The following is a 19,217-nucleotide window of genomic DNA, read 5'->3' on the forward strand; positions in this document are numbered from 1 at the left end:
TTGACTAGTTCTTTTAGAGTATAGACCATCTGGTTTAGGCCTTTCATTGGAACATTACAAATAGTATCAGAACTTATCCCAACAAAAAATATAAGACTTAAGCTATGCCACCTACGACTGACTGGCCCGACGAGGACGTCAGAAATTTAAGAAGAGTAGATTGTGATACCCCATATGATAAAGATAAGAATAGTTGGTATACGAAATCTCACATTGCTTGAAAAATAGAAATTATTGCTCTTTATAAGGTTCTAATAATATTCTAATTATATCATTTTTTTTTTATAAGTTTTAATTATATCATTGATTAGTCCTTTTAGAGTATAGATTATGTGATTTAAATCTTCCATTGAGACGTTACACACATGGTTTGCACTGGAAGAATAATCTCAAATGTCAATTAAGTAGATACAATAAACTGCAATTGAGCAATTGAGCATATGCACATGCACGTACGTCGACCAGTATATATATATATATATATATATATATATATATATATATATAAACACATATATATATATATATAAACACACATATATATATATATATATGGTCTAGATTGTACTAAGGCATATTCAATGAAGAGTACACCGATAACCCACATGAAACCGGAAGGTATTTGGAAGATAATTATTTCTATTCTAGTAAGAGTGAAATTAATAATATCTCAAGGCCAAGATCCAGATAGTTAACAATCTCGTGACACAGATATGTTACTCGAACAAATTTGAAAGAAGGTTAAATGTTGGAGCTAATTACACAACTTCCAATTGTAAAAGCTTCACCATACAAAGAACCTCCTATTCCTCAAAAATCCCTCGCCCATTTCAATGACCATGAATCATGAATGCTCAACTTGCCATTAACAACACCACGAAAGATCTATTCTTGTTCTGTTGTGCAAACATCTAACAATTCAAAAAAATTTTGCCAACTAATCGTCAATATCTATTTATAATCACCCTTTACAACATTGATCAGATGGTCAAACCTGAATTTAGACATAATGCATGCCTTTGGACAGACACCCAAGAAGCGAGCATCCAAGCAAGAAATGACCTGTAAAACAATGGATTACCATACTCCCCCCCTCGCTCTCTCTCTCCCCCCTAATTTTGCCTTCCTTTTGGTGGGAACGGAATATTTTTTCTTTCCAGAGATAAAATATCACCACAGCAAAGCAACTATCTTTTCTAAATATTTCTGCCACGAACCCATCGCGCTGAACCAGTCTTTGCCATGCCAGAATAGTAATCCCCCACATTTGCTACAAATAGTGGATCTCTATCTTCACTTTTAAAGTCATTAATACTACTACTACTACCTGTGGCATTTCCAGTATGCGCCTGTCCTGTTTGCTCCAACTCTTTTGTTAGATCCTCCATTGTCTTCTTTAAACTGGCTTTAGTCATCTGACCTGCCTCCCCAGTTGTGATTCCAACCATTGTAATCTTTGGAAGAAAAGGATTTGGCTTTAGATTTTGTTTTATGCATTCCTTCAACGAGTCTTCTGTTTGGCATGATTTTTTTGCCCACATATGACTAAACAAATCAATAAAAGGTAACCTGAAATCAGGTATGTAACCTCGGTTCACTTGAATATTATCTCTTAATGTGAGTTCTGAAGTGCCTTGGTGTTGATAATCTTTACTGTCATTTTTTCCCATCTCAGGGTTGGCAAGACAGCTGCCGGACTCTGATGCTCTCAGAACAGAAGCAGCACTCCTGCAACATAACAATCATAATGTTGCTAAAGAAGACACAAGATGCAGAATCAAAACTCCCTAATGAAATAAGTCTAAAAGTTCCATAAATACTAATCATCGGTTTCTGAAGCTACAGAATGAGAATAGAAGTACCTTTTCTCAAATGAGTCAACCATATAAGGAAACTTTGGCTGTATGCCTGTAGCTTTCCGCAACCACCTGTTACCGAGAATTACTTTGTCAACTGCATAAAGAAGCTGCATTTCAGCAGCCTTTGAAATAACACTCAAAGGTATTCCAGGATTGCCCATCTCATCCAGCAGTTCTTGAACCTGTAATATGTTTTCAATCAAGAAAAAAAATAATGTTTCTAGCTTTACATCTTAAGTGTTGTATGAGTGTAGCTGATTCATTGCTTTCCTCTTTCCTTTCACATCGTTATGCATTCATATATGTAACTTCTATTCCGGAGTAGGTTTGCTTCTGTCTGGTGCATACACTATACAGAATCTAATACAAACTTACATCGTATTAAATACTAAAAAGTTCCCAAATCAATCAAAAGAGTTCACGAACCCAAGAATCTCGACCCACCTTTCCATTATGTATTACTACTGGATTTTTTACATTTGATAGAAACTACACCAAAAGTAGTAACAGAACAACGGTTCTCATACCTCTGGAGGCTCCCACAAGTTATCACCCATCTCTTCAATTGCTTCTGCGGCCAAGTTGTCATCAATGACATCCCGTCGACGTTGCATGTGCCGAGTTTGAATTAAAGAATAGAAATGTTGGTCAACAGATTCTTCAAGAATGTTATCAAGAACATTTTTATCAAAGAAGTATGGAGTATACCTGATGAAAAAAACAGTAACAATGTGAGCATCAGACAATCAAAAATAAAGTTACATAGAAAGGAAAACTCAATGTCCAATAATTTGGATATTTGTGAAGAACTTAGGAAAAAACAATCCAATAGGGAAGCTGGTCTTCAACTGGTATCTAGAAATTTTTTTTTCAAACAAATCAAATATGGACAATAGCTAGAAGACAACAGCAAGAAGAAAAATCACCATTCCCATTTCCAACAAGAGAAGGCCAATATACTTGAATAACAAAGGCCCAAGTTTGGGCAGAAAATAAAGACCTAATCCATCATAATAATAGGCCTATTTTCCAATTGCCATGTAAAGGAAAGAAGTCAACAGTTGATGCATATAAATAACGCTATTTTTCATTAAATCAAGTGAACAAGAAATATTCAACCTCTCTGCGTATTAAATTCACAAAAATATAAAGAGGCAAATGTGGCAGAACTTACCACTTAATCCCATCTGTAGTTGCTATTGCGATATCCAGGTTTTGAGCACTAAAAACGGGAACACCATCAACCTTTTTGCCTCCTCCATTCTGTGGGATCGTCTTCAGAAGTTTGTTGGCAGCCTTGACCTGCAGGGATGGTTAACTATAAAAACAAGTACTAAATTTTAACATTCTAATAACATATGAATCATATCTACCTGTTTCTCATTTGGAACGAACTGGAACATATGAGGTTTTTCCTGCATGGCACATAGAATGAATGTCAACACAAGGAGATAAATGAAGGATATCAAGTTGAAAAGCGAGGCCCATTACTTGCCATGTCCAGGATATGACTCATTGGCATGCATTCTATAGATTATTTCACCAACCAAAATAACAGACATGTACATAATCTTCAGGAAATAAAACATTTGAAAGAAAAAAGCCTAGGCAACTACTTGGGTTTGCAACAAAAGTCTTGTTTAACAATTCTGATGAATTCAAGAGCATGTTTTCTGTCAAGAGAACAACCTTTCTTTTTCTGAACTCAACTAGAATCCTTTTCTCTCCTTCTAACTATATTCATAACACATCCAATGCAAACCATGTTACTCATCCAAACCAACATAGTCATCTATCTTAATAACAACCAACCACTACACATGAGGAACTTGTATCATATTTCTACAACTAAATTATAGTAAATGCATAAATGCAATAATCTATTCTTCTTGAAGCTGTCAATGAATCTCCTGAAGTAGGATTCCACACCTCTTACAAATAAAAATGATCATTTGTTTCAAACTCACCACCGATCAACAATATTTTAGAGCAGGGATGAAACTAGGGGTGCGAGGGGGGCTATGAATGATGAAACCCCAGCCACCCTTGAATTAAGCCTTGTCCAAAAAATTTCCTGCATTTTTTTCAATACTTCATTATATATGGCTCCTCTAACAGCCTCATAAGAAGTTTGCAGCGTTATCAAGATGTTGTATACTGACATCACGAAGCTCACTAGTGCATGTGAAAAAACAACCTAAAGAGGTATATTCATATGAATATACATAGAAATACGCAAACACACTTATCCGAGGGCAGGAAGAAAGCAAATGAAGAGGAATGCCAACAAGCTAGCTAACAAATAGATATTCCTTCCATACTCTAATTGCGAAATACACCAAACAAATATAGCGGTTTCACTTAGAACAGGTGAGCAGTACCTTGAAATGCTCGTATGCTAAATCAAGACGACAGGCACCCACCACACCACTTGGGATATTCAACCTTTTGACATATGCCACTACAACAAAAGAGACAATATGCATGTTATCTCTAACCAGAAGATAGCGTTCATTGAACTTTACAGCAATAATAATAACAAAAGCTACTATTAAAAACGTACCCGCATCACCTAAATCCATAAAAAAACGGAATACAGGGCCATTTCTTTCACTCTTATTAATTGTTGCAAAAATCTTCTTAAGCCAATCGGGTGTTCTGAAAATCAAAGATAATCGACTGAAATAACTATCTTTGACGACTTTATGGTCTAAGAGCTAAAGTGTCCCATGAAATTTTGGCATATCGCAGAAAAGGCTTTTGATTTTAGAGAAATTATAAGAAAGGCATACCTTTTGGAGAGGAAGGGAATGTCGAAGTGGGTGGAGACGGCCATGAGACCAGTTCCGGAAAGGTCGCACATACTGAAGACCTGGCCCACGAAGGCGGGCCCACCACCCCTGCCGTTGGAGTTGAGCCCGGAAACCCTGACTGTGGATGGGAATGCGGAGGAGAAGCCGGAATCGGGAGATGATGGGACGCCACCCTTGATGGCAGGGAGACCCGAGTCTAAAGGTGAATTGGAGAAGGGGAGGAGAAGTGGGAGGCAGATATGAGGAGGCGAGGTTAGAGAGGACGAGGGAGCCGTCGATTTGTGGGCAGTGAAGAGGGAGAGGAGATTGGAAGTGGCAGATTGGAGGAAGTTGGAGACGGGGTCAGTTGGGAACGCCATGCTACGGCAATGGCTAGGGTCGGGTGTGATAGTCGCAGCGAAGTGAGAATTAGATTAGAGGTACACGGCTTATCAAAAAAAAAAAAAATAGAGGTACGGGGTACTGGCTCGCTTGCAATGTTCGGCTCGTTTTAAGTTGGGGTGATAATAAACACGATTTATTAATTTAATATAAAAACGATATAATAATAACAGAATTGAATTTAGTCTTAATAAATTTTGTTCAAAGTATCTGTTAAAATATGATTGTTTAACATGTTGATAACGGATCAATCCGTTAATAAAGTTAAAGTTATAATTATATCATTATATTTAAAAGTAAAATTGTTTAGATTTTAATTTTGATATTTTTATTGTTTGAATTGTAATTTTAGACTTGTAGTTAGATTTGTATTTTTTAAAGATATTGTGATTTTAACATTTATATAAAATTATGCTAAACTTAATCAGATCAAACGGGTTAATTTCAAATCGTTTTAACCTTTTGGTACTCACTAACAGGTCAAAACGAGTTGACACGACATGATCTGTTATATTAATGGGATCATATTAGGGTTTGAGATTTTGACACGATAAGCTTAACAGATCTTGTTTGGGTTAACCCATATATTATAATATACATGCCTTAACACGAAACAAACACGATCCGTTAACACGATTTGACATCCCTAATTTTAAATAGAGATATTTAATTATATTGCTAATGGTAATGATACCTTAATCCTTTTTTATTACTGTTTTATTATTCAGATTTTTTTCTTTTTATTCTTTGAATCTGGACTAAAAATCTCAAAACATGACCTTATTGAATAATCTAGAAAAAAATAAATTCAATAAACCAATGTAATCTTGTAATTTAATTGAGAATAAATTCAATTTTATAAAAATTTACCTACCTTTACTCTTTGACTTATTTTTTATAAAATTGAATTTATTTTCTTCTAGATTATACAAGAATGTACTCATGTTCTAAAATTTTTAATTCAGATTCAAATAGCAAAACGAACAAAAAAAATTGGGTAATAAAGCAGTAGTAAAAGAGGTGTAGGAGTATAATTACTCTAAGACTAAATCTGACTTGTTAATTTATGGACTCGTTAAGTTATACATATAAGATGGGATAAGATGGGATAAAAATTAAAATTTGAATAAAATATTATTAGAATATAATTTTCTAATATAATTTTTATTTTAAAATTTTAAAAAGTTGAATTATTTATTATATTTAGTGTATGAATCTAAAAAGTTGTAATGATTATATGAGTTGATATAAGAGAAGATAGTTTGAACTATGTAACCAAACCAGGCCTTAATTGGATCAAACCTTCAAATTTTGATCTGATTCATTTAAATAGCAAGTCATATTGTATCATTCATTTTGATCCATTTAAATTAATTAATTATAAATAGATCAATATGACACAACTCATTTTAATCTGTTTCATATAAATAGGTTGAATTAACATGCATAACACATTCGATCTAATTAACATAATTTCACATAAAAGTTCAAATCTATATTTATTAGTAACCACAATATCTTAAAAAAATAATAAGATTACCTACTAAGAAGAAATATCAATTAAGTAAAAAAAATATTAATATTTTTCAAATTTTAACATATAAAAAACCAATATTACAAAATCTTACAATACAAATATGAGCATTAACCCAAAATAGTAGTCCCTACAAGAAAAATGTAACGATATTGAAAAATGCTAATATTACAATCCAACAATACTAAAATTATAATTTTGAAATAAAATAAAATAGATTATTGCAAGTTGATTTCAAATTAAGTGAGTTGACTCATTTATTAATTATATCTTAATGGGTCAATTTGTTTTGACCAGAACTCATTTATATCCAACCCATATCCACTAATTTCATATCGTATTCATGGATTGTATTACATATTACAACTCCTAAGTATAAGCACAATACACTCGTGTGAAAATGTTTACGTTGTTGCACCAAACTCTAGGGGTGCTATCTACACCATACGATGTGGGGTAGTCTCCTCCCTGCCCCCGATCCCGCATGGGCCAGGGGTGGCGTTTTCACCCCCTGCCCATTGTGTAAGGTTATGCGTATATCGATTTTGTGATCGATGTATTTTTTTTGCTCGCCATTCTAGAAAATTATGAAGCAAAAATTGGATGTCTCTTGTGATTGAAAGCATTATCCAATCCGTTGTTGCTTTTTCTTTTGTAATTTCTTGGATTACCATATTGGAATCTCATTCAATGACGATATTTTTAATGTTTCTTTGTTCTGCTTCTTGAACTGCCATTAGTGCTACTGTCGCTTCTCCCACGTTTGGATTTATGCTGTGTATGTGGCTTAGGTTGAGGCTTTAGCAAGTGAAGGCCAGGAACTCAACGATCTATCCAAACTCTAGTGGAAGTATCATTATTAATCTGGAAGTAAAAGCTCTCTTTTAAAAAATCTCTTTGCTTCAGAATACCTTTCCAAAACAAAGAGTCAATAGGCTTGCTACAAACTTGGAGGAAAGAAGAGTTTTTAAGTATTTGTTTTTTATAAAATCTTTCCGGAGACTTGGTGTGTCATTGAGGAGATACCAAACAAATTGTGAGATAAGAGTTTTGTTGAACAGAGAAGTTTTTCTAAGGCCTAGACCTCCTAAGGATTTTGGTGTACAAATTATTTTCCATGATTTGGAAGTGAATTTGTGAAGATTATTATTCTCAATACCCCACTAGAATTTATGAAAGGATGTATCCAAAAGCATTGTGGTGCATCTGGAAAACTAATTGTTTTGTGATTATTATTTCAAATTGTTTTTTATTTTATTCTTTTTAAATTAATTAAATTCGTCTACTCATCATTTATATACTATACATTTGATAAGAAAAAAATAAAAAATAAAAATAAAAATCAATGTGGTGTATAGTATGTGAAGATAATGGATAGAATTTCTCACCCCAATATCACAAGAGGTTTAGGTGGCGCCGCGTAATCCACGGCCAGTACTATCTGATAGAGTAGAATTCACATTATCTTTTTTAAATAAAAATATATATATTTAAATTAAAAACCTATAAGAAAAAACTCAAGGTATACCGCAACACATATTATACAATATTTTTTTAATACAGTTTTTCTAATTAATCTAGTAAATTATTATGTATTTTTAACATATATGAGCCACGCTTTTTTCTTTTTATAGAATACCCAATATTAAACTTATAAAGATAATGGTTTTTAACATTGAGTATCACTGTTAATCGTTTAAAAGAAAACAAATCTCTCATATTTTTTAAGAAGAACATGACAATTTAATAGATTAATTCGAATGAATTTCTACTAATTAGATTAGGTGAAGTGTTTTTTCAACTAGAATAAGTCTCAAGCTATCAAACCTAACAAATAAAATATTTATTCAATCCTTTTTATATTCGAAGAGGATGATGGATAAATACTGTATACAAAAAGAGTTTGAAGGTTACAAATAATCCCAAAACCAAACTAACAAAGTTAGGAGATAAAACGATACTAGGTGCAAAATTTAGTGCCTAAAACTAGGTAATCACGGACTTATGAGGGATAGAAGAATACTTATAAGACGTTTAGGGAGCTGGTTAAGAGGAAAAAAAGACATCATGACTAATCTCCAAGTTCTCTGTAAATAGTTTTGTCCGGAGCTCCTCGGCTCTAGAATACAATCCTCTCTATTTCACTTGGAATGAATACTATATTCTTAGTAAATAATGGATATTTTAGTCACTTCACATCATGTGATGAGTGAAATGGCTAAGGTATCCATGTTTTCTATTAATTAGATACTATCAATTTCACTTAAAATTGAGAGAATCTTTGTCCCTCAGCATCATCCACCAGGCTCCCATCTTCTGTTAAGGCATTTAGTAAGGTGATATAGCTCCCCATTGTTCTCCCTTTGATCTTTGTTTGACATCCATTTTGTCACCTACAGGCTACAACCCATACACAATTGCTTGATATATTGTTATGTAAGTTTCATGTATACTAGCTGAGTACTGGAGTATCATCCTCATCCCTTTAGTTTTACCAAACTAAAGGCGCCTGAATTGTTCTCTTCCATTCTTTGCGATTCTCAAGAGTTTTCAAGCCTACTTCACGGTAACTAGGCTAGGTTTGGATACAAAAAATATTTCATCTCATCTCATCATTACAATTTTCTTAAATTTTCACACAAAATAAAATGAACAATTCAACTTTTTCAAATCCAAAAATAATAATAATATTAAAAAATAATATTCTAACAATATTTTATTCAACTTTCATCTAAACTCACATCATCTTAACTCACCATCCAAACCTCCCCTAAAGGGAACTCTAATTCCCAGGAGATGAATGAATCAAGAGAGCCCCATGAACTTCCTCTTTGACATTTGACATTTCCATAATCAACAAAAAGACAGCCCCAAAATGATTACCTCAAGAGAAATAAAAAAATATAATTAAGGAATTTTGACCAGAAAGTGTCCTTAAAATGCTCTCCTATTACCGTAAGTTTGTTAGAAAAAAAAAAAAATCTACAATGTCAAATGGGCAACCCCATATTTCTATAAGCTGTCAAGTTGACACACTCATATTTGCTGTGAGAATTGTATTAGAAGAGAACAAAACAGGGGATATAAAAGGCGAGCTTACACAATCAACAAGTTTTGCGGGCTTGGAAATAGTTTGAATTCTCTTTCTTGTTTTCCACACTCGAGCATATCCTGGTCTTGGGCCTTTTGCAGCACATACCTGAAATTGTTTTCACATTTTTAGGTAGATATATCATTAGAGTAAGGTTTAGTTTGATTGCCAATAAATAACCGCAACACAAAAGAAATCTTTTATCCTTTTTCTCTACATAAAGCATACACTTATAACACAGAAAATACATTTTACACCCTCCCTTCATCTACAAATTCCAAGTTCCCATTTTTATATCTCATCTTAGCAACCAAAATAGAACCAGTCAACTTCCATTACCATCAACAAAAAGATTAAAATTTTAAGAAACATGAGATGCTAATCACAACACTTCTGGTACTCCTGGAAACTCCCATCTTTAAATGATGACTGGCAGAGAGTACGTCAATGTAAGAATCCTGAGAAAATGCAAAGTAAATCTTTATGGTACTTAAATACGCAAAGTTTAAAGCCTGCAAACGCAATAGGCCCAGATCATCACCAGCCATATAAATTCAATCTATATCTTGCTTTTGAAAGCTAGAATCCAGAGAAAACTATGTCTTTTGAAAAGAAAGAAATTTAAACCAAACAAACTTGCTACTCACAGAATAAAGATACACATTTCATTTAAAAGACTTTCTAATGAAAACATATAACTGATTTTCAATACCAGTTATATCTTCAATTTATATAACTCACACACAAACACCGAATTCATATCTTGTTCAATATTACCATAAATCTAAAATTTTGCCTGAATCTCTCCAATGTCTCTCTCATGTTTTTTTTCACAAATGAGAGAAGATAAGATGAGATAAAAATTAAAAATTGAATAAAAGATTATTAGAATATATTTTTTTAATATTATTTTTATTTTGTGATTTAAAAAAGTTTGAATTGATTATTTTATTTTATGTAAAAATTTAAAAAAATTGTAATAATTAGATTAGATGAATTGAAAAAGTTGGAAAAATAAACAAAACACACACATACGCAAAGAGGGAGAGATAGAGATTGGCGAGAAAAAAAAGATTCAAAATAGAGAAGCGGAAAATGAAAGAATTCAGCATACGCACAAAAACACATAAGACGGTGAAAAGAGATGGAAATCTGAGAGAAAGAAACTGAAATTGAAGTACCTGAAGAATCAGGCGGAGCTAGAGCTTTCTTTTTTAGGGTTCCAGAGAGGAAGAAACATAGGTCCGTACAGTGCAACTGGTCTGGCCTGACCAACATCCGAATCTGTCTTTTGGGCGAATATACAAGGACATTTCAGTAATTAAAGCATATGCATTGTAGAACCCACAAACTAGGTCATACCACCTGTCTACTCCTAGGAAATTAGAGTAAGGGTCGTTGCAGGAAATCCATGCCACACAATCTAAAAGCGCACCTCATCCTTGTAGGCTGCGCTCTCTGAGACAGATAGACGATGCTTGTGGATCCCAAACTTGCATAAACAAGAGCGAGAGATAGAGAAAGAGAGAGATGATGATGATGATGATCGAATCAGCCATGGCTGTCAGATTCCCCGCCGGCTCAAATGTCTTCTCTTCCACCGCCTTTCCCTGTAACACTCTCTCTCTCTCGATTCTGAAAAAGATTCACATTAAAATATTATATGCTCTTACAGCTTCCAAATTGAAGAAAAGAAAAGAAAAATTATAGAAAATGAGTGTCAATCTCCTTTCCCTTTTCCTGCATTTTGTTGGCGTCCGAACGGAGCACGTGTTATTGCTTATCTTTGTTAACATTTTCTTTCTTAATTGTAGATTGTCGTTCAATGTGGAGCTCGGAGGATGTTCATGGAACCCACGTCACCTCTTGCCGACTCCCTCACTCTTGCGGTTTTAATGTGCCGTGGTATTAAGCACAATCTTCTACTCTTCTTATTATTGTAGAGCTACTTGAATTGGTTAGCTAATCAATGAGTAGGGTTGTTCTTTGAAAAACTGGTTACCTAATGAATGAGTAGGGTTGTTCTTTGAACTTCCGGGATAAATCTGAAGTAATTGTTAGTCTTTACTGAAAAATGAGACCTTTGAATAAGTTATTCCTCGGGCTTCAGTAACTCGGTCTAAATATAAAGCAAGGAAAAAAAATATGGCTGGTTGGGGGAAAATATTTTTCCTTTGGAATTATGTTTGGAAGTGCCCATGAGAAGCATTATATACATAATGTAAACTACTCATCTTCGTTTCCAGTTTCAGGGATACTTTTTTAAGTAGTTTCTCAAAAGCGCCCTGCCAAAATGCATTTTCCAGCAAGTTTTGTAGTTTATAAGATAAAAGTAGTTTCATTTAGGTCATGGAATGATTCTTAGTCACTTTTTTTCAAACATCAGAATGTTTATCTACCATGTGTTGATACTGACAAGTTTTTAACCCCAGAAAGGAATATTAATGCATGTTAAGATTGATATACAGGAATAGAACTCAAAGATTAAAAGGTATGCCCTTGAGAAGAAGGAATAGTCTCGTAAAAAATAGAATTCAAGCATCTGTGGAGAAATTGGACTCAGCTTGGGATCCTAAAAGGCAAAACGGTAGGTCACAATATCATCCATCTGAGGAAATTGCTGAGTCAACATCAGAAAATAGTGACGATGCTAAACTTACTGCTGCAGAAACTGCTAGGACAATAATTGAGGTATTAAGTTGCAGTCACTTGCTGGCAGCGGAAACAAATTCAATGACAAATTATTTGACACATACAGGCTTTTTTCACTTATATACGTTGTGCATTTGTGTATATAGGTAAATTGCATAACCTATTTGGTATGCATGCTCTAATACCATATGAAATCTTCACTTGTCTTAGAAGCAATGTTTTGAATACCGTATCGGAAGCCGTACCTGTCAAGGCACTGGAACGAAATATTTCAGTACCGGTACCGTTTCGTGTACTGTTTCGAGATAGTCGATATATGAATAAATTATATATAAATTATATTCTAAAATAATAGTCTATATATGAATAAATTATATATAAATATATATATAAATTATAAATAGCCTAGTCTAAATTGGGGGTCAAAAAATAAGCTTGTAGTTTGAAAAAAAAAAAAAAAACTAAAGGCCGAAATATCTACCGGTACCGGCCGAAATATAAGCCGGTACAAACCGAAATTGAGGCCAATACGACCGGTGCTGTACCCGGTATTTGGGCCGGTAGGAAACATATATAGTACCTGTACCGACCCAGCCGCCGGTACGAAAAATTTCGGTTGTACTGGCCGGTACGGTATGAAATTGAAAACAGTGCTTAAAAGCTTAACCTGATAGGAAGAGGTAGATTTAATTTATTTATATTATATCCTTAACATGTAAGTAACATGACCTCTCACACCCTTAAAAATCTTTAGACCACTGATGCTAGAGCTGTTTAGCTAGCAATTGTGTTTGTGATTGTTGTGAAGTTATTTTGAGAAAATAAGTTGTTAGTTTCACATCTGAAAATATGATTAGTAGCTATAGTTAGAAAAATAAAAGTCTTTCTAAATTATGCCATTATGGTATCTCTTGTGGTTGTGTCTTGATGGTCTGAAAACTCTGATTGTTGTTCTTTCTAATTTTCAGTTGGTTTAGTGCGTCGCTTTCAGGTAAACAGCAAAGCAACACTGATGTTTTCCAGTTTGATCAATGATGAAGTTCATGAGAATGTTATACTGCCTGACTTGCCTTGTGTTACTGACGAACATGGAAGTAAGTCAAGCATTTGAAGGTTTGCTTGTCACAATTACATATTTACTAGTGGGCTCGGCATTGTCATTCAATTGACAATGTGCTCTGGTGTTGCAGATATATACTTTCAAGTGAACAACGGTGACAATGTTTTTCAATCCTTGTCTTCAGAAAATAACTTCGTGGTATGGAATGTCTCCTTGCAAACATGCTCAGATATTTGAAGGAACATATGCATTAATACAAGTGCAAACATGATTTCGTGCTAAGGATATACCAAAACTTCTTTTTGGTACTCATTATTTTCTTTAGTTTTCCTTCATTGCTCTCTCTCTCTCTCTCTCTCTCTACCCGCCAGGGTGCAGCCTAGAAGTCAAAGGATGGGTTTGGGATGAGTTGTAGACTCAAACGTCCCGGGTTGGTTTTACACTGGTAGTTCCCTTTAATATTACTTGATACATGATTTTGGCAAGTGAGGTCGTGTATCCAAGGTTTATTCCTGAGGGATGGGTTCAAAGAGCCCTGCCTCAGTGAGATTCCACGTCATAAAACGAAATGATCTGTTTGTCTCTCTATGTATGTGCGCGCATGCTCATGTATGTTCATATGCGCATGTTTGCATGGATTGATGCTGTTATTGCCTCCACATTTCACTAGTTGAGGACTACCAGATTTCTTAGTTAAAATATTCTAATTAACCACTTATGAGAAAATGTTTCTAATTTACTGTAGTGGACATATACCTTTGGTAATTACCATGTAAAATTCGTAGATCATCTTAGTTCTTGAAAATTTAAATTTATCCTATGGTGGCGGTCTGTAACTTTGGCAGCTTGACATAGATATCTCGACCAATACTTTAGCCATTTCTCTCTGCTCGTCTTAAAACTCTCTAAGGAAAGCAGCTTGTGAAACACAAAGATGTAAATGTTGCTTAATTACTCATTAGGGTCATGGAATTTATAATTTGAACTCTATTGTTCTCAATAAAGCATTTCGGTTTGAATAACTTCGGTTGGAGACTTAGGGTGGGTTTGGATACACAAAACATCTCTCATCTTATTTCATTATTACAATTTTCTCAAATTCTCATATAAAAATATAATAAATAATTCAACCTTTTCAAATTCCAAAATAAAAATAATACTAAAAAATTATATTCTAACAATATTTTATTCAACTTTCAACAAAATATCTCATCTCATCTCATCTGTACTGTCTATCCAAACCCACCCTTAGTATTTGTTGTCGTTAGTTGTGCCCTCTAGCATGTTTGGCTAGTTGAATTAGAGACAAACATGTTTTTGCTCTCTTCATGACTGTGCACTGTTGACATTAATTGACTCCTTTGAGTGATTATTTCGGTAGTCTTTGTGGCATATAGCCAAACATTTAGATGGTTGCAAAAATCGTGTCCACAATTGTTGCCACTCCTAGGTTTGCACAACATTTTTTCATTTGTTACATTATCTTCATGTGCTGCTATTTGCACTTCACATTCCTCTCTAGATCATAATTTGAGACAATTGTTGAATTGAACACCATTTCTTGTTTAAGAGTTTGTTCTGGGCTTATGTGGTTTACGTAAAGTGCAGCAAGTCATCATAGGTTTGGATACTATGGAAATTCTAAGTGAGATGGAGTTAGAAGGTCCATCAGAAATTGATTTTGGAATCGAGGAAATTGAAGATGAAGATAGCGATGTTGAAGATGACGACAATGAAGAGGATGCTGAGGAGGAAGATAATGATGAAGATGATGATTATGATACGGTCTGATTTGTATTCATTTTTGCTTGAATTTAATTGATCAAGTCATATTTAGCTATGCACTGGCTGTAAATTATAACTGTCAAACATCTTCCATTATGTATTAGATTCTTGTTTGTAGGACTGGGTTGCCGTTCTTGAAGACGAAGATGATGAGGATGATTCTGATGAGACACTTGCAGATTGGGCAAAGTTGGAGACGATGCGTTCCTCTCATCCAATGCAATTTGCCAAAAAGCTTGCTGAGGTGACAATTTACTTTAAATGTTTAGTTATGTGATCAAGTAGTTTGCAAGTAATTTCAGAAGATGGCATGAAATTAAATTGTTTTCCATCATAGCATAATCATAGGCATAATTGCTACATGCGGTTATGCCCAATTGTAGTCCCATTTTAAAATGATTCATGGAACAATGTGAACTTTTTCCATTTTTATCTTATTTTTCGTTGCTTAGGTTGCTTCAGATGCTCCTATTGACTGGATGGACCAACCTTCAGCTAGTCTTGCCATCCAAGGCCTTCTAAGACCTGCCTTTATTGAGGAACAATCTATCATCCAAAAGAATCTATCTGATCATCAGTCCAGTAATGCTGACATAAATCAGGTTGAAAAAAATCTAGGAGACAAAATAGAAGATCTTGGCATGATTAATGGTCATAGACGTGAATCAGGATCATCTGAGGATAGTTCAGTCTGGGCAGATGAAACAGAGAAGGATGAAATTTCTGTGAATGGGACTTCATTTTACAGGCTGGAGATGATTAGGATTCAATTGTTCTCCTCATATGGGCATCCGGTATGTTTGATGGCATTTTAGGTTTTTTTTTTTTTTTTTTAAACATTGTGGTTGCTAGTCCATTTCTGTATGAACTGAAAACGATATGCTTAGCATGCATTGAAGAACACAAATTGTTTGATCTTAGTTACTTTTTGATCACAGGTTGACCCCAAAATACTAATTTGCTAATGTAACATGAATTCATCATGATGTGAAAAATCATATGTTGGTTGACCCTCTTTCTGCTTGTTATACAAACTTTTAGTTGCTATAATATAATTGTTTTGTTTTACTCATCCATAGGCTGTTGTTGAAGTAGAAGACTTTGTGAACGCTCAACCCGATGCCATTGCACACTCAGCAGCCAAAATTATATCTCGTGTGAAAGCTGGTGGAGAAAAGACCGCACAGGCGCTCAAATCTCTCTGTTGGAGATGTAAGGGCATTCAAGTGGAGGTAACTTGTAAAAACTTGTGAATTTAGTTCCTGGATCAATTTGCTATGTGGCCAAACAATCTGTACAAGTACTTGTATGTCCTCCATAGTTGACACTTGATCACATTCTCTGCTAACTAGTAAATTTTTTAAGCGTTTTGTGTTGGCATCTTAAATCCTGGTTTGATATGAAATGGAAGAAGAAAGTTTCTAATAGAAGTAGAAGAAGGTAAGAATTATACATTTAGTTCACACTGTTGAATGTATGTATTGAGAGAAACAATAATACCATTTGTGAAAAGTCCATTCTGCAGCTCCTTTCATGTGTATTGCATCTATGCTGCCATCTTATGTGATATGTTGAGTTTTTCTTTAGTTGCTGCCGTGGATAATTACTCTTCATTGCAATCATTGCAGGAGGCAGCACTTATTGGTGTAGATTCCCTTGGGTTTGACTTAAAGGTTTGCTCAGGAACACAAGTTCAAACTTTGCGGTTTGCGTTTAATTCGCAGGTATTGTGTTTTATATGTATTTTGGTATGTTTGCTTTTATATGAGAGAACAACTATGTAAGGGTGGGCAGTGAGACCCTGCAACCCGTTGCCCCACCCCACAGGGCAAGACACTGGCAGGGGCGGTATGGCCCCAATGGGGCCCCGCCCCATTCCCCACCCCGCACCCAAATTTTTTTTTTTATATAAATATATATTTATATATGTTTATACTATATATATTTATAAATATTTATTATTTTTATTATATATAAATATAGTAATATGTATTAAGTAGTACTTTTACTTAATATTTTGTGTAAGTTGTAGTGTAGTAGGGTGACCTTTTTATAGATTGTCTTCACAATACGAGTCGCATACTTAAGCAATGTTGGACTCTTGCATTGCCTTGGTAGGATTACTACACTACAACTTGTACAAAATATGCACTAGCAAATTTAAAAACTACATAGTTTTAAAATTATAGTTATATTTACAAATATAAATTTACAATTTAGGTCCAAAAATGTGTTTTTGATCAATTTTGGATCTAGGAATAATTTTTGGGCCTAGTAGACTGTAGTCTATTATTGAAGTGAGCGGGGGGCAGGGAGGGGGCTACCCCGCACTGTATGGTGCGTGTAGCACCCCTACAGCTATGCCCAAAATCAGAGCTTGAATCCTTCCAATTTTTAGCTGGTATAGTGCACTACCTTATCTATTGTTCCCAAAGATAGTTCATTAGTCTCGAAACCTGAAATGTATTAATGTTCTTTTGAAGTGGTCAATGGTCCTCAAACTAATTGGCACCTTCTCCTATCATAAGGGGTGAGGCTGCATGTTCAGTACGTAGTAATGCATCAGTTGTATGGGATGCCCTTATCTCACTATCAGACAATTAGCTATTAGATGACCGGGTAATCGTCATTATTGTCTAATCATCTTTGTTCGCTCTTGTAATTTTCTATAGGAAGTATTCTCTCAGGTTTTTTGTGTGGCACACTTCAACTTAACCAGAACCAGTTTTGCTGCACCCTTAAGAACTATCATGCCACATTCCTTGCACTGTTGCCTCTGTCTAGACGTAGTCATACTTCTTACTTTTGCTTACCTATTAGAAAAACCTTGTTACATTCGCTTGCAGCAACCTCATCACATTCATTTTCCGTCCGTCCTTTCTTTCTTTTTGGATTTGTTTGAACTTTATATGCTGCAACAAAATAACCTTCCTGGAAAGTAATATTGTCTAGCTGTCTTTGCAGGCTACGTCAGAGTACAGTGCTGATAGACAGCTTAATGATCTACTCTTCCCAAGGATCCTCCAAAAGCCGCAACAGATGAAAAAATCTCATCAGAATGAATGCTAATGTTGTCTAATACCATGTTCCAGTGTAATTCTGGTTCACAAGATTTGAATAGAGAGAGAAGGTCAAGGATGAATGAAAAAGAAAAATCCTATAGTAGCCACCACAGCACATGTAATTGTTGTTTGCAAGGAATACCATGGGCTATAATTCTTTTCCAACCTGCTCCTGCTTCTTACGAATCCATGCTTTATCTACCGCTCTTAAGAGTCCAGCTTCTGCAGAAGCATACGTCCTCGTTCTCTCGAGCTTTTCCCATTTTTTCTCATGAGTAAATGTATTTTATCACCACGCCATTCACGGCAGTTTCTTTTCTCACAAACATTTTTTCATAGGATAAAACTGTTTGGATTAATTATATTTTATCTCTCGAACTTTCATTCGATTCACAATGTACCTCTGAAACTAATAATTATATCAAAGTGGACTCTCGAACTTTCAAAACTTTCTAATGCCTCCTTCCGTCTATCATCAGCGTTAAATCTAATAAAATTTCACTGTATGTACTGCTTATGTGTATAACATTCATTATAAAGATTAATTTTTATTTAATTTACTATCATTGACTAAATAAAATATAAAATAATACATGTTATCAATTAATAATAAATTATTAATTATTAAATAATTTTTTTATTAATTTATATATGGTTAATTAATATTAAATAACTTTATTGTGTACATAGATTATTAATACTTATTTGTAATTTAGGTATAAAATAATTTTATATGTGGTTAATGATTAATGATTTATTATTAATTGATAATATATATTATTTTATATTTTATATGGTCAATGATAATAAATTAGATAAAAATTACATCTTTATAGTGAATTTTCGTTACATTTGACGCTGCTGATAGACAAAAGGGAGGGATTGGAAAGTTTTAAAAGTTCGAGAGTTAACTTTGATGTAATTATTAGTTTCGAAAGTACATAATGAATTCAGTAAAAGCTCGAGGGGGCATGGTGTAA

At 34.2% G+C, this 19,217-nt stretch overlaps 2 protein-coding genes and 1 long non-coding RNA gene across 6 annotated transcripts; 1 reads left to right on the forward strand and 2 right to left on the reverse strand.

Annotated features, from left to right (window-relative positions):
- Positions 1-1,096: 1,096 nt before the first annotated feature.
- Positions 1,097-5,122, reverse strand: LOC109010836. Of its 2 annotated transcripts, XM_035684128.1 has the most exons (9): positions 4,652-5,122; positions 4,423-4,517; positions 4,241-4,320; positions 3,233-3,274; positions 3,034-3,161; positions 2,387-2,567; positions 1,863-2,041; positions 1,589-1,728; positions 1,288-1,454 (listed from the first exon to the last, which is right to left on the reverse strand). In XM_035684128.1, the coding sequence occupies exons 1-9, from the start codon at positions 5,029-5,031 to the stop codon at positions 1,408-1,410; spliced, it is 1,272 nt and encodes a 423-aa protein (XP_035540021.1). In that variant the 5' UTR covers positions 5,032-5,122; the 3' UTR covers positions 1,288-1,407. The 2 variants fall into 2 exon arrangements, with proteins under 2 accessions (XP_035540020.1, XP_035540021.1); XM_035684127.1 differs by having other exon boundaries at positions 1,097-1,728.
- A 4,127-nt stretch (positions 5,123-9,249) lies between these two features.
- LOC109010838 lies at positions 9,250-10,995 on the reverse strand. Its single transcript, XR_001999264.2, has 3 exons — positions 10,860-10,995; positions 10,018-10,136; positions 9,250-9,786 (listed from the first exon to the last, which is right to left on the reverse strand). It is a non-coding gene; the product is annotated as an uncharacterized LOC109010838 (long non-coding RNA).
- A 109-nt stretch (positions 10,996-11,104) lies between these two features.
- LOC109010837 (uncharacterized protein At3g49140-like) lies at positions 11,105-18,447 on the forward strand. 3 transcript variants are annotated; one of them, XM_018991763.2, is made up of 11 exons: positions 11,105-11,290; positions 11,493-11,583; positions 12,147-12,369; positions 13,322-13,424; positions 13,521-13,588; positions 14,999-15,175; positions 15,294-15,419; positions 15,628-15,969; positions 16,255-16,407; positions 16,804-16,899; positions 18,140-18,447. In XM_018991763.2, the coding sequence occupies exons 1-11, from the start codon at positions 11,209-11,211 to the stop codon at positions 18,242-18,244; spliced, it is 1,566 nt and encodes a 521-aa protein (XP_018847308.1). In that variant the 5' UTR covers positions 11,105-11,208; the 3' UTR covers positions 18,245-18,447. The 3 variants fall into 3 exon arrangements, with proteins under 3 accessions (XP_018847308.1, XP_018847309.1, XP_018847310.1); XM_018991764.2 differs by having other exon boundaries at positions 11,114-11,290; positions 12,147-12,265; positions 13,299-13,424; XM_018991765.2 differs by having other exon boundaries at positions 11,114-11,290; positions 12,147-12,265; positions 13,308-13,424.
- The last annotated feature ends 770 nt before the right edge of the window (positions 18,448-19,217 follow it).

This window comes from Juglans regia, chromosome 13, assembly GCF_001411555.2.
Source record: "Juglans regia cultivar Chandler chromosome 13, Walnut 2.0, whole genome shotgun sequence".
Taxonomy (NCBI): domain Eukaryota; kingdom Viridiplantae; phylum Streptophyta; class Magnoliopsida; order Fagales; family Juglandaceae; genus Juglans; species Juglans regia.

Bases quoted from the DNA above. Each gene is read 5' to 3' on its own strand.
- LOC109010836 (XM_035684127.1), bottom strand. From the start codon at position 5,031: ATGGCGTTCCCAACTGACCCCGTCTCCAACTTCCTCCAATCTGCCACT. The intron at 4,321-4,422 runs GTACGTTTTTAA...CTTTTGTTGTAG, and splicing joins TATGGATTTAGGTGATGCGG to TGGCATATGTCAAAAGGTTG. The intron at 3,275-4,240 runs GTACTGCTCACC...TGTGCCATGCAG, and splicing joins TAGCATACGAGCATTTCAAG to GAAAAACCTCATATGTTCCA.
- LOC109010837 (XM_018991763.2), top strand. From the start codon at position 11,209: ATGATGATGATGATGATCGAATCAGCCATGGCTGTCAGATTCCCCGCC. The intron at 11,291-11,492 runs GTAACACTCTCT...TCTTAATTGTAG, and splicing joins CTCTTCCACCGCCTTTCCCT to ATTGTCGTTCAATGTGGAGC. The intron at 13,589-14,998 runs GTATGGAATGTC...CGTAAAGTGCAG, and splicing joins CTTCAGAAAATAACTTCGTG to CAAGTCATCATAGGTTTGGA.